Source organism: Pseudonaja textilis, chromosome 10 (assembly GCF_049901715.1).
Source record: "Pseudonaja textilis isolate UNSWEBS1 chromosome 10, rPseTex1.2, whole genome shotgun sequence".
In the NCBI taxonomy this organism is placed as follows: Eukaryota; Metazoa; Chordata; class Lepidosauria; order Squamata; family Elapidae; genus Pseudonaja; species Pseudonaja textilis.
Genome location: NC_141999.1, coordinates 13,783,570 through 13,797,392, shown reverse-complemented (window position 1 = coordinate 13,797,392; position 13,823 = coordinate 13,783,570). Strand labels below are relative to the sequence as shown.

General features: G+C 46.2%; 1 protein-coding gene and 1 long non-coding RNA gene across 8 annotated transcripts in view; one reads left to right on the top strand and one right to left on the bottom strand.

Annotated features, from left to right (window-relative positions):
• PTPRU (protein tyrosine phosphatase receptor type U) overlaps positions 1-3,912 on the bottom strand; it is a 385,271-nt gene extending 381,359 nt beyond the window's left edge. For 3 of the 5 annotated variants that reach the window (XM_087939815.1, XM_087939816.1, XM_026702462.2), the window contains exon 1: positions 3,498-3,911. In XM_087939815.1, the coding sequence (XP_087795941.1) occupies positions 3,498-3,570 (73 nt within the window). In that variant the 5' untranslated portion in view covers positions 3,571-3,911. Of the gene's footprint in view, positions 1-3,497 lie in introns of all 5 variants that reach the window. The other 2 variants (XM_087939817.1, XM_026702461.2) reach the window with 2 other exon arrangements.
• Positions 3,913-9,605: 5,693 nt separating this feature from the next.
• The window catches only part of LOC148124910 (uncharacterized), a 30,830-nt gene continuing 26,612 nt past the window's right edge, over positions 9,606-13,823 (top strand). For 2 of the 3 annotated variants that reach the window (XR_015744797.1, XR_015744796.1), the window contains exon 1: positions 9,606-10,178. This is a non-coding gene — a long non-coding RNA (uncharacterized LOC148124910). Of the gene's footprint in view, positions 10,179-13,405; positions 13,495-13,823 lie in introns of all 3 variants that reach the window. The other variant, XR_015744798.1, reaches the window with a different exon arrangement.

Here is a 13,823-nt window from a genome sequence, read left to right as displayed (position 1 = left end):
AAAAATGGGGCAAAACTCACTTCAACAAATGTCTCCCTTAGCGACATAAATTTGGGGCTGAAATTGCGGTTGTACCTGTAGTTGCTTGAATCATTTTGAAGACCATCAGGCTGCTGGCAAGGATGAACATATAGCCCGCATAGGCATTCAAGGGAGCAGGATCTCTCGCAACCCAGCTCGAGAACTTTGGTTGGCCTGCAGACATGATGCTCCCACTTCTTGCGGTAAGCACATTTCTTATTCTAAACAGAAAAGAGGCACCGAGGCACCAATGGAACTGACTGCTTGGTTGCGTCTGCTCAGCTTCCACTATCAGCTAGCAAGGCAAGGCAAGAGAAGCTGAAGAGGACCATTAAATGTTCACTGAACTGAATCCCACCTAAACATCAGCAACATCAGCCCTCTTTCACTCAGAAGCCCCCCTGGGAAAAATCAGGGGAGGGGAATATAATAGTATTTTATCAGCGCTTTCCAGGGCTACTCAATTTATTTGCTCTGCCCCAGTATCAGAAGGAGAAGGGCTCCCATTAAAAGCCTTTGCCAAACATTCCCCTTAAATCTCACGTGGCACCTGCAAATAAAAAGAGTCCTTTTTGCACAAAATTATATTTCTGGAATTTTATCCTCTGCCCCCAAGCCTGGATTTGTTGGTTGGGCAAACCACTAAAAGTGAAAGCAGACCAGAATAAAGAAAGGGAACGACAAGGCTTCCAAAACAGAGCAATCAAGGGATTTTGCTTTAAGGGGATTCTCTCCCAGGGAAAACCACAAAGGGGTCATTGCAAACTAACCAAATATTTTTTTTTTAATGTATGCATCCGCTGGTGTACCACAGAAATGCCAGTCAACTTTGGCCAAATGCCCCAGCTGGAGTAAAACTTTTTTTTAAAATTGTAGTATTTGAGCGGTAGAGAGAGAGAGAAAGAAAAAAAATAAGAGCAGGCTTCAGACTCATAAACCTTTGCTCCGTAAGAATTTGGTTTCAAACCATCTACATGTTGGATAGAAATCGGGTAGATCAAGACCCCAGTTCTTTAATAGAACTCATCTGCCTTAAGCATGTTACCTTTATTGACAGCCGGAGACAAAAGTGCCTCCTTTTTTTTTTTTTGGTCTTTTTCTGCCGCTTGTTGGCAAAAAAAAAACTAAAAAGGGATTTAAAGAAAGGAAACCATTTATTCCAGGCAGGAAAAATATACACTGGAAACAGACATAAATCAATCTGCTTTGGAGACAGATCAACTCCCTGTTTCCTATGAAGGAGCCGAATGTCATGTGGTTAGGTAAAGTCGGTCTAGCAAAGACTCCCGTCTTCTTTGGGGAGACTTCAAAGACTCCCCCAGGGAAAGTGGGACTTCACCACAGAAGCTCACCATGGGTCCTGGTCTTGCATTTCCCACTCACTTTCCCTCCAGCCTAAATACAAAGTGGGGTCAGTAACCCAAGAACGTGCCACCCACAGCGCTTAAGTCAATGCTTAGGCACTGCACACCAGAACCACTAGGCACAAGGACAGCTCTCCCCCGCCCCATGCGATCACTCTACTAATCAATTAATTCCCACAACGCTGTCAAACTATTTACTAAGACTGTATTACTATTCTTTTTCTCAACCTTCCTATTACCTATCTCCTCCTCCCACTTATGACTATAACCGTGTTACTTGTATCTTTACAATTTATATTGTTTTATTTGTTCCTTAGTATGATTCGATTGCTCATTAGTAACCTACGACTATCACTAAGTGTTGCATCTTATGATTCTTGATGAATGTATTTTATTTTTTCTTCATGTACACTGAGAGAACATATGCACCGAACACAAATTCCTTGTGTGTCCAATCACACTTGGCCAATAAAGAATTCTATTCTGTTCTGAATTCTGTTCTGAATTCTATTCCATTCCATTCCATTTTCTATTCTTCTGAGATTCATAAGGAAGTAACGATGAAGGAGAATCAGCGAAGGAAAGAATCAGCCCACGAAAGCTTTGGGAGGGATTGTAGAGTAGGAAAGAAAGGTGGAAGCTCCCATCTACCTCTTCCCTCCCTGCCCCCACCCCAGGCACTAGAGTAAATCTCTAAGGCCCTTTAGTTCCAGGTTAACTAAGGGAAGGAGGAAGGAAGGGTGTAAAAGTATCCGGGAACAAAGTCCAAATGCAAGCAGCCTGGCTCGTTTGGCTTGGCTTGGGCGAGTATTTTTAGGGGCTATGATCCCTCCCTCCCCGCTTACTTCGGGAGTAAGTCTCTTTAAGACCCCATAAGGAGACCTCCCTAAAGGCGTACAAGAGCCACCAACTGGCATTCCTGAGGTGGGGAGAGGGCAGGAAAGCGTCCGTTCGCAGACGGGCTCGTTTCTCAGCAAGGGATCGGGGAGCCTCGTGAAAAACTCTCTGCGGGATCCCGAGAGGAGCCAAGGGAGGGGGAGGGAGGGAGACTGGGCAGGAGACTCTCTGTACGCTACCTAGGCAGGTATACTAGGAGGGTTTATGCCTCTCGAGCAAGAGAGAAATAAAGAGAGGGGAAGGAGGGGGGAGAGAGAGAGAGAGAGAGAGAGAGAGAGGAAGGGGGAGAGAGGGGGAGGGAGAAAGGAGGAAGTGAAAGAGGGAGGGAGGGAGGGAGAAAGGGGAGAGAAAGTGGGAAGGAGGGAGAGGGATAGAGGGGAGGGAGGGGGAGAGGGAGAGAGAAAGGGGAAGGAGGGAGGAGAGGGGGGAGGGAGGGAGGGAGAGAAAGGGGGAAGAGAAAGAGGGAGGGAGAGAGAAAGGGTGGAGAAAAGGGGGAGGGAAGGAGAGGGAGACAGAGAAAGGGGGAAGAGAAAGGAAGAGAGAGAAAGGAGGGAGAGAAAAAGGGGGGAGAAAAGGGGGGAGAGAAAGGGGGAGGGAGGGAGAGGGAGAGAGAGAAAGGGGGAAGAGAAAGGAAGAGAGAGAAAGGAGGGAGAGAGAAAGGGAAAGAAAGGGGGAGGGAGAGACAAAGAGGGAGAGAAAGAGAAAGGAAGAGAGCGAGAAAAAGAGAGAAAGGACTTTCCCAACTGTTGTTTTTCTTACAGCAAAGCTGCCCCCCCCCGCCCCCCGCGCGCCCCAGCCGGCGCACACCAGCGCTTCAAGGAAAGCAACCCGGGGCATTTCCAACACATAAACACGGCCAGTTTCTCCAACTCCGCTTCCCTCTTCCTCGGCCGGAGCCAGGGCTTCTGGCTCGGTTCCTGCGTAAACCTTCGAAGTTCGCGGGGCAGAAGAGGCGAGGCGAGGCGCGGGATAAACAAGTTGTGTGAGGAAGGGGGAGAAAAAGAAGCCCGGGGGTGGGAAAACCAAAACAAACACGCAACCGCCAAGCCGGAGTCCCCGAGCGCGGCCGGTGGGGAGCGGGAGGGGGGAGTTTGCCGAGAAAGGGATAGAAGAGAGACAAACCCCCCCTCCCCGCAATACACACACACACTCGAAACGGAACCACCGACCCGGGAGCCGGGCAAACTGAGCGAGTCGCTCCGGGAACTGACTGACCTGTCGGCGTCTCGGTCTCCAGGGAGCAGAGCTGGAAGGTGAGCAGGAAGATCAAAGCGCGGGTGCCCGGCATCTTGCATCAGGACCAGCCTGCCCCCCCACATACACACACACCTCCCGTCCCCCAAAAGTTATCCTTTGCCCCCCGCAAGCTTCGTCCTCGTCTCTTCGTCGCTCTTCTGCTGGACGCGGCTGGGCGAGAGCTGCCTTTTCTTGCCTCAGAGACGCGGCGGAAAGTTCCCCCGACAAACCATGGATTCCCACGCAGCCGAAAACGGCGAAAGCCTGACTGGAACCGAAAAGCTTCGGCCAGAGAAGGAGGGAGAGAGAGAGAGAGGGAAGAAGGGAAGAGAAAAAAAAAAAGCACGAACGAAGGCGAGCCAGCGAAGTGACGTCAGGGCTTCTTCCAGCGAAGGGAAAGCGAAACGGGGAGCTGGGGGAGGGGGTGGGGGGAAGAGAAGCGGTTTGCTCGGAGCGGGAGAAAGCGGCCCGGTTTGGAAAGGCAAGGCTGCCTCCTGCTGGCGGAAGGCGGGAAGCGGAGAAGCGAGCGAGGCTTTGCGGTTCCCACGAGCCGGTTAAAGTAGCGTTGAAAAAGGCGCGCGCTTGGCTGAGCCCAGCAGACTCGACGCCGGGAAATCCGGACGCCTATTGTTGGCCTCGACTCGCTGGGCCGCAAATGTGGTTTTTGGCGTTGTCGGGAGGCGAAAGTTGGAGGAGCCAGCAAAAGCAAAGGTCGACAGCTGGAGGAGGCGGGGGGAGGGGGGGAGTCGAGATGGCAGCCTCTGCCGTGAGGGGATCACACACCTGGATTTAGCTGTGCTTGGATCGCACGGGGTGGGGGGGACGCCATCCTGACTTGACTCCGCGCGCCCCTGAAAAGTATTGAACACCGTGCACGTTATAATAAGGTGTCCCGCTTCGCTCTTTGGCGGGAGACGCACCTGTTTGTGTTAAAGCTAAGGGTAAGGGGAACCAACTCCGTCCAAAGCTGCTTTTATTTAAACTTTTAATGGATTTCCTGCCAGAAAAGACACGAAGCTTCTTTCAAGGGAGATGCCAAGGACAGTGAAAGAAAAGAGGCTGGGACTATTTATCTCTCTGCAACCCATGTGGTCCCTCTCAGTTGAAGTAACCTGACTGCCACCTTCTGAGCCTGGAACAGATTGGTCGAAACTAAACTGAGGCCCTTCAAACTTGGCAAGTTTAAGACTTGTGGACCTCCACTCCCAGAATTACTGGAGGGGGAATTCTGGGAGTGGAAGCCCACAAGTCTTAAACTTGTCAAGTTTGAAGGCCCCTGATCTAAACTGTGGTCCTTTCAAAAAAGATCACCTGTATATTTATGTATTCTCTCCCCCCTCCCTCCTTTCTCTCTATTCACAGAGGCATAACTAATACTGAGGTGCAGACAGCTGAAGGTGTTTTCAGCATGCCACATTTTTAGCCTGGTGTCCGTATTTGGTTGGTCTGGACTGAGCTCAAGCTAAGCAGGGTCAGGTCTGGTTCTTATTTGGATGGGAGATCACAAAGACATGAGGTTGCAAGTGAGATTGGGAAATGGGAGGGAGGCACCGTCCCAGAGGTGACAGCGCACAAACCACTTCTGTGCTGTTGCCAAGGAAACGAAATGAAAGGGATCATGTGGTCACTAAAGAGTCAAGAGAACCAGCTGGGTGGAATGAGGAAGGTGCTGGACTAGAAACCAGGAGACTCTGAGTTCCAGTTCCGCCATAGACGGGGTGGGATTCAACTGGTGTTACTACCGGTTCGGTGACTATGTTTTGCTGCGCGCGTGTGTAAAAAAAAACCTTAACCTGTGCCGCCCGGACAGCTGAAAAGCGCTGTGCACAGATGCGCAGTATTTGAAAAGCCTCTTTTTTCCTGCTTTTTCAACCTCAGCTGTGCCGCGCAAAGCAGTTGAGGTTGAAAAAGCAGGAAATAAAGGACAGATAAGAGCCTAGCTGGGTGAGTGCGCTAAACAGCAGCAAACACAGAACCGGTTCAGTGTCTGCTACTCTTCAGAGCTACTGGTTCTTTAGAACCAGGCAGAACCAGTAGCAGCCCACCCCTGGCTACAGAGATGAAAGCTGGCTGGGTGACATTGGGCCAGTCCCTCTCTCTCAGCCGAATCCACCCCACGGAATTCTTCTGGGGGACATAAGGAGTGTTAGGTTAATTGCTTGGAATTGTATAGGAAAGGCAGAATAAAAATATAATGAATAAGAATTAGGATCTGTGTTTATTTAGAGCAGGGGGTCTTCAAACTCGACAGTTGTAAGACTTGGGTTCTTCAACTCCCAGATTTCCTCCTCCCGTCCTCAGGAATTCTGGGAGCTGAAGTCCACAAGTTTTAAACTTGCCAAGTTTGAAGACCCTTGATCTAGAGCAAGGTTTCTCAACCTCAGTCACTTTAAGGGGTATGGACTTCAACTCCCAGGATTCCCCAGCCAGCATGCTTTAGACCAGGGGTGTCAAACTCAAGGCAGGATCTGGCCCACAGGGTGCTTAGATCTGGCCTGCGGGACTGCCCTGGAAACAGCAAAGGACTGGCCTGCGGTGCCTCTGCCAGTGAAAACAGGGCTCAAGAAAGCTCTGTTTTCGCGGGCAAAGGGTTGCAGGAGGCCGTTGCAGCCAAAAACAGAGCTCAGGCGCCCATTTTTGCTGGCAGAGCGCACGGGCCACCACAGCTGTCCCCAACATGAGTGACATCAAGCTAGGCACACCCACCCTGGCCATGCCCACCTGGCCCCTGGAGGTGAAACACAACCCTGATGTCACCTTCAATGAAATCGAGTTTGACACCTCTGCTTTAGACTATCTCCACTCAAATTGTCAGCATCAGCAGCAACCAACCGATCCAACATGGCCCCTGAAATCTTTTTCGGGCAAAGCTTTAGACCAATGATATACATTCCTACAACCCCTCCCCACCCCCCATCATTATTGCCAAGAATGCAGACACAGATTCTCCCAGATTGTTGCAGAAGACCAGAGGTGAGTACAAGGTATGGTCAAAAAAAGTCAAGATGGCATCTGCAATGGTGCTATTGAAGCTCACCTGGTTATGATGTTGCAAAGATGCTACATGCCCACTTGCTAATGGTGGTTTGTACAGCGGAGTTTATCATATATATGTTCCTTGTACCTGGCTATAATCAAAAATATGGCTTTTATTTTAGCTTGGTCTACTCAGAAATGCAAAGTAACACTTTCTTTTTTTCTTGCTTCACTACAAGTTGTTATGAATGTAAGTCACCTAACAGTTGGGTTGGAAATATATAAAGCAGGATAGTTATTTTAATACTGTCTCTTTAAGGGAATGCTAAAATTGTAATTGGGTGTGGTTCCTCAAACGTCCATAAGATGAAGCCAGAAACCTGGGTTGTTTAGTCCTGTTGTTGAGAGTGTTGCTGTTCCTGCATTTCCCTATTGACTGTAGCTGATCGTCATTATTCTTGGATTAATGTGAGTCTGATTACTGAACTGTTTATGATACTGGACTTTGTTTGGATTATCCCTGGACTGAAAACTGACTGCTATAATCGTGTACGACTTGGACTGCTTGTTGGACTTTGCTTAACCATTTACTGGAAGTAAAAACCTACATTTTATTATACAGTGTATCTGTGTGCTGGTTGTACGTTATTCCTCAACATTACTCTCACTACGTCTCCCTATGTGCACTCATTCTCCTAATGGGAAATTACCTCAACACAAGTTCACTTTAAAAGCCACTTATACTAAGAAAGCACGTCATGGCTAAAACGAGGATAAAGCTAAGCAGGACTTGAATCTGTCTAAGCCGGATAGCCTATGTCTACAGCTATTCCCTGACTTATGAGCACAGTTGGAAACAGAGTTTCCAGTTGGAAACAGAGAAGACCAACCAGGATGATAAGGGGACTGGAGACTAAAACATACAATGAACGGTTGCAGGAACTGGACATGTCTAGTCTGGTGAAGAGAAGGACCAGGGGTGACATGATAGCAGTCTTCCAATATTTGAAGGGCTGCCACAGAGAGGAGGAAGGGGTCAAGCTATTTTTCAAGACACCTGAAGGCCAGGCAAGGAATAAAGAATGGAAACTGAACAAGGAGAGAGATTCAGTCTGGAAATAAGGAGAAATTTTCTGACAGTGAGAACAATCCAGTGGAATGACTTGCCCTTAAGAAGTTATGAGTGTTCCATCATTGAAGGCTTTTAAAAAGAGATTGGACAGCCATTTGTCTGAAATTGTATAGGGTCCCCTGCTTGAACAGGGGTTCGACTAGAAAACCTACAAGGTCCCTTCCAACTCTGTTATTCTGTTATTCAGTGCCTTTGTCTCTTTGTATAATCACAAAACAAATGGCTGTAAGTGGAGGAATATCTGTACTTCATACCAGTGAAATTAAGATAAAATTTCAAACACGTGTTCCATGTTACAGCAAAGAAACAAACATTCAATGGGAAATAAGTTTGACTTCCCCGATGGCCAAACTTTTTAAATTATGTAGAAGGAAATTTCTCTGCATGTACTGTACTTTAAAAAGAAATAAGGAAACGGGGGGTGGGGGGGGGGGAACCATATTCATTGCTGGTAATTGTGCACAGATGGAAACCATGATTCTTTCCTTTGATTGCAAGGAGACCAAGAAGGATGTGAGATTCTCTTCATTCTTTTGGCACAATCGTTATTATATCAACTTCCCCCCTTCTGTTAACCAGGATATTGCAGAATGGAGGGAAAGGAGCCACAGGAAAAACGTTAGGGGAAAACCCGTAAACTTATTACAGTCCTTGACCACCTCTAAAACAAAGCACCTGGCAAAACAGTAAGTAAAACCCACAGTAAAAACCCATTAAATCTATAACTGGCGTGGACAAAGTTTTGGCAAACAGCAAAACAACACACTTAGCCACGTTCTGAGGAATAAATCACATAGATTGGATAGTAACAACCATAAATAAAATGGATGGCCTGAAAAACTGGCTAGGTGAAGAGTTACTGGCTGCAGCCAAGCATGTTTCTAATGGAGTTAGATAACAAAACAAGGGTGGGTGTTTTGAAGAGTCCTTCACCACAGGAGTAAACTCTTTGTCCAAGTGGGGTATCCCATAACTTCCCCTTGAGAACAGCAGTAGGGAGGTCATTAAATCTTCCCAGGGCTGTTCTGAATTTGGGGATGGGAACCATTAAGTATTTGGCTTATGTAGCTGGCTTGGGAAAAGATAAATGACTGCCCAAGAAAATATCTTGAGGTATGGCAGCCAAGTCAGAGTGAGCTTCCAGATCTTGGCATGCTGTCTGAAAGCTGCCTCGATGCATTCAGATCAGGGAAGAAAAACCAACAGGATTCTCTGCCAGTTTGTGAGCAACAAACCACCAGAAAAAATCTATTGGGTGGGGGTGGGGGTGGGGGCTAGACTAAAGTTAGAAGAAACCACATCGTCTTTCCCAGAAGAAGGAATACTGCGAGAAACCGATTCCAGCATTGAATTAAAAAATAGCCTAGGGTGAGCTGTGGCTAAGGGAGGGGTGGGAAGGAAACATTGCAATCGAATTGTTTCTTCTACAGCACGGGTCTCCAAACTTGAAGACTTGTCGACTTTGACTCCCAGAATTCCCCAGCCAGAATAACCCATATTGGCTGTGGAATTCTGGGAGATGAAGTCCATGAGTCTTAAAGTTGTCAAGTTTGGATACCTCTATTCTAAAGTATTCCAGACTGGCTTCAAATATATGAATGTTAGACGAAGAAACTTCAAAGAGATGGAGGGAAGAGAACCTAAATTAAAATTGGCCGGGTAGGCAAAATTATACAGTCCAAGCCAAACTATGATTCACTTTCATCCTCTTAATAAACTACTAAGTTCCTCTTACCATTTATACAGGAAGAACCCTTCCCATAAGGTTTGGCTTCTGTCCATTTCATCACAGCAATACCCATTGTTGTTGGGGTTTTTTTTTTTTGGTGTGGCTATTTATTCGCATAGCAGGTAGGCAGTGGAGAACAGCATGATTAATTTGCTTGGTTATTTTTTTTTCCCCACCCCATACTGATCACATGATGCAGTTAGCTTAACTTCCCCAACATCTTCCTGCTTGATCAAAGCTAACAAGGAGCTATTCAAAAACATACCTGTGGAAATCATGTATCATATGAAGCCACAGTATATCTAGATATGGTTGACAATCAGAGTAACCAAGTTGGCTCAATTCCTTCTGAGACATGGATTGTAAATCTCTGGGACTGGATTCACAGAAAATACATGGCAAAACCAGATCTATGTCCCTCCACAAACCTCACCAGAAATCATATTTTGATTTAACTTGTTGTATCAACTCTGGCATCCTTCACTTAATCCTCCAGGGAAAGATTGAAGACAAACGAGAACATCATGGCTTCAAAATCTTAGGGACTGGTTTGGACAAAACTAAATAACACTTTGGCTGTTGATAAAAATAGGATCACCAACGTCCGATGGTGGATATGGCACAAGAAGAAGAAAGGTCAATTCCTCCATTCAGAATCAAATGACCCCGATGTTGCTACACTATTTTTCCACCTTCCCCCACCCCTCTCTAATGATGACTATCCAGGTTTTCGATGTGATGTCAAGAAAGGAGAAGACCTGGATTACTTGACATGCCAGAGAAGAGATCGCGGCAATGGGAACAGAAGAGAGGAGGGAAGGAGGTGAGTAGAACAGGCCAGGCTTGGAGAGATGTGCATGGTAATTGTGTAATGTACAAACTAAGCGTGTAACAAGCTGGCACATGAAATCAAACATACTGTCGGAGAGGCAACTGCTGCTTGTTAGATACAGATGGAAGGGAGCTGAGATAGCTAAGAGGGAAGAAAGAGGGAGGAGGGAAGAAAAGGAGCATCAACAGGAGGAAATCTCTCTTGGCATGGAATGAAAAAGAAAGGGAGAATCAGAGTCTGCCAGCTGGTAGAACAACAGCACGCATGACACCCCAGCAGCTCTACAAAGAAATGGGGAGGCCGCCAGCCACCTTCCAGGAAAGAAGGAACACAATTTGGGCTGCCCCAGAGGGTCTTTTGTTGGTTGGCTTCTTTCATGCAAAGAATAGCGCCCCGCCTTCCAAGTGTGACATTTTAATTCCCCTTGCTTTTTTTTAATCCTCCGCAATTATTGACTTGTTCTGCATGACGGGGGCTTGGTGGAGAAATCGGAGGGAGGGGCGGCAGCTCTAAATAACACCAGCCGACACAGGAAAAGCAAGGATCGAGGTGGAAAGGAAGAAGAGACAGACAACACACGTCAGGTCCAACAGGAAGGAGAAGAATGGGAATTGGGGGAACACATTGGCTGGAAGGTATGGAGAGAGAATTTGCGAAGTGGACAATGAGAGGTTTGGTACTATAAATGCCATCCTGATGCACACGTATTGCCATGGATGCAGTATGGTTGACATGCTCTCACACCAGGCTCCCAATAACGCTTCTCGATACGGTGATCTCCTACAGCAGGAGAGCCAGTCTGATTCTCAAGCCCATTTCTTGTGGCCTTTGAGAGTATAGAATGCAGAATAACAGTTGGAAGGGACCTTGGAGGTCTTCTAGTCCAACCCCCTGTTCAGGCAGGAAACCATTTCAGAAAAGTGGTTGCCCAGTCTCTTCTTTAAAACCTCCAGTGTTGGAGCATTCCCAACTTCTGGAGGCAAGTCGTTCCACTGGTTAATTGTTCTAACTGTCAGGAAATTTCTCCTTAGTTCTACGTTGCTTCTCTCCTTGATTCGTTTCCCCACTTTGCTTCTTGTCCTGCCCTGAAGGTGCTTTTTATAATAGATTGACCTCCTCTTAGTTATTGGGACACTGCTGTCATGTCATCCCTAGTCATCTGTTAATTGCTGGAAAAATGAAGGTTGATTTGGTTTCAGAGCTGCACGTATTTCCAAGGCCCTGTTCCCTTCTATGAGGGGTGGAGGAAGCACCTTCATAAAACTGCTTTCTGAAGCAATGCAACTCCCTCGTTTTTAAGAGCAAAGCAATGAGGCTTCCTTGGCCTCTGTAGCTACTCTGCAGCCTTCTTGGAAAAATGGGTAATAAAATTGTGGCTGTGTGGTTTCCCAGCAAAGTGCAAGTACAGGAGCCTCTTCCGACTCTTACAAATCCCAGAGGAGCTTAATAGGAAACTATGAGGGGACATGAAGTACTGAAAATGCAAACCACGTCACTTCTCTTTCCTTTAATAGAGCCTTCGTCGTAATTATCTGCTGTTCTTTTGTTTGTTTGTTTGTTTGTTTGTTTGGATGGGGGTAGGGAAAAAATACAGTTTTTATTTTATGCATCAACCCCTTTTCTCCACACACACACAAAAAAAACTGCACAATCTTCCCCCCAAAACATACGAAATTGGGAATTTCTGGTCCCAGACTCTGCAGTGACTCCACATCCATCTACATTGGGGCCCTCAGGAATTCTTTCGAAATTTTAAGTGTGATCCCTAAGTACCAGGAAGTTACCAGACTCTGAGAACATTTTTCCTGTACTTTCTGTTTGGTCATATCTTGGAAAAGAAGTCTTATTTAAGGCCCAACCCAAACTGAGTTTTGATCAAGATGCTATGGTCTGAATGATCAAACAGAGTTTGGGACTTAAGAAAGTCATGGAAAACTTGAGGCTATAGGGTATTATGTAGGGTGCTATGTATATTTCTTCCAGAATACACGTATACACTCACATTTTAGTGACCACTCAAAGTTACAACGGCACTGAAAAAAGTGACTTACAGCCAGTCCTCATACTTATGAACTTTGCAGCATCTCCATAATCATGTCGTTAGAATTCAGGTACTTGGCAACCAGCTTGTATTTACAATATTGTGGCATCTCAGGGTCATGTGATCACCATTTGCAGCTTTCCCGGCTAGCTTCTATCAAGCAAAGTCAGTGGGGGAAGCCAGATTCATTGAAAAACTGTAGTGCTTCATTTAAAAACTCTGGCAGAAAAGTTGTAAAATCAAGTGTGACTCATTTAACAACTGCCTTGCTTAACTGGGAAATTCTGGTCCCAGTTTTAATTGTAGGGCAAGGACTACCTGTGTTTATATGTATATAGGTATACAGATACATACAGGGACACAGTGGCTCAGTGGCTAAGATGCTGAGCTTGTTGGTCAGAAAGGTCGGCAGTTTGGAGGTTCGAATCCCTAGCGCCACATAACAGAGTGAACTCCTGTTACCTGTCCCAGCTTCTGCCAACCTAGCAGTTCAAAAGCATGTAAAAATGCAAGTAGAAAAATAGGGACCACTTTGGTGGGAAGGGAACAGCATTCTGTGTGCCTTCGGCGTTTAATCATGCTGGCCACGTGACCAAGGAGACGTCTTCGGACAGCGCTGGCTCTTTGGCTTTGTAACAAAGATGAGCACCGCCCCCTAGAGCCGGAAACAACTAGCACGTACGTGCAAGGGGAACCTTTACTTTTACTTAATACTGATACACATACATGAAGGCAAGAGGGAGGGAGGGAGGAAGAGGAAGGAAGGAAGGCTACATAGGCTTTTCCAGAGGTAGGCCAAAGAGAGGCGACTGAATAAAGGTATATCATGAAGTCATCATGCAAAAAAATATTCACATTCTTGCATCTGATTGCATAACATCATTACACATTTGTCCTTTTGATGCAGTCTTGGTTTCATGCCTGTCGTTGTTCTGCACACTTAAGAATGAACCACATCAGCATACAACCATTTCCTCTGTATTTACTACCATTTCAAATTCTCTTGGCTGCATTTTTTTTCTAAATGTGCATTTGTGTCTCACTTGGAAAGCTGAAGAAATTCACTAGCTAAATCATCACAGAGTACTCAACTTGCTTAATGTATATACGGAAGACTCTGGAGTCATAAAAACCAGCTGAACTGTCTCTTTAAAAATAAAATTCTGTCTCACCACAGAGTGGGGGAAACCAGAACACGGAAGGATCAGGGTAACATTCCAATCAGCTAGTCCAAAGTACTGAGCGGCTGGAGTTTGGGAAATACAGGTATCTCTACATTTCTCTCTCTTTGTCGGATCAATAACATGAAGGATTACTCACCTATGCTGGCAGGAAGCCTGTTTACTTCATCTTAGCTTTTGCCCCAGGTGATTCTCTGGTTAAGAAAATAAAATGAACATATCCAAACTGAAAACTTCTCCAGTTCCTGAGCAGGGAAAGGAGAAGAAAAATATTTTTGAACTAAGGTAAGAAACAGGTAGAGACCAAATACAGAAACAGGTGGCTCTGTTGATGCTGAAGACGTACCATGAAAATGCAACTCCTCAGGGGACATGTGACACATGTGACTTTAAAAATTGTGAAACAAACCCACC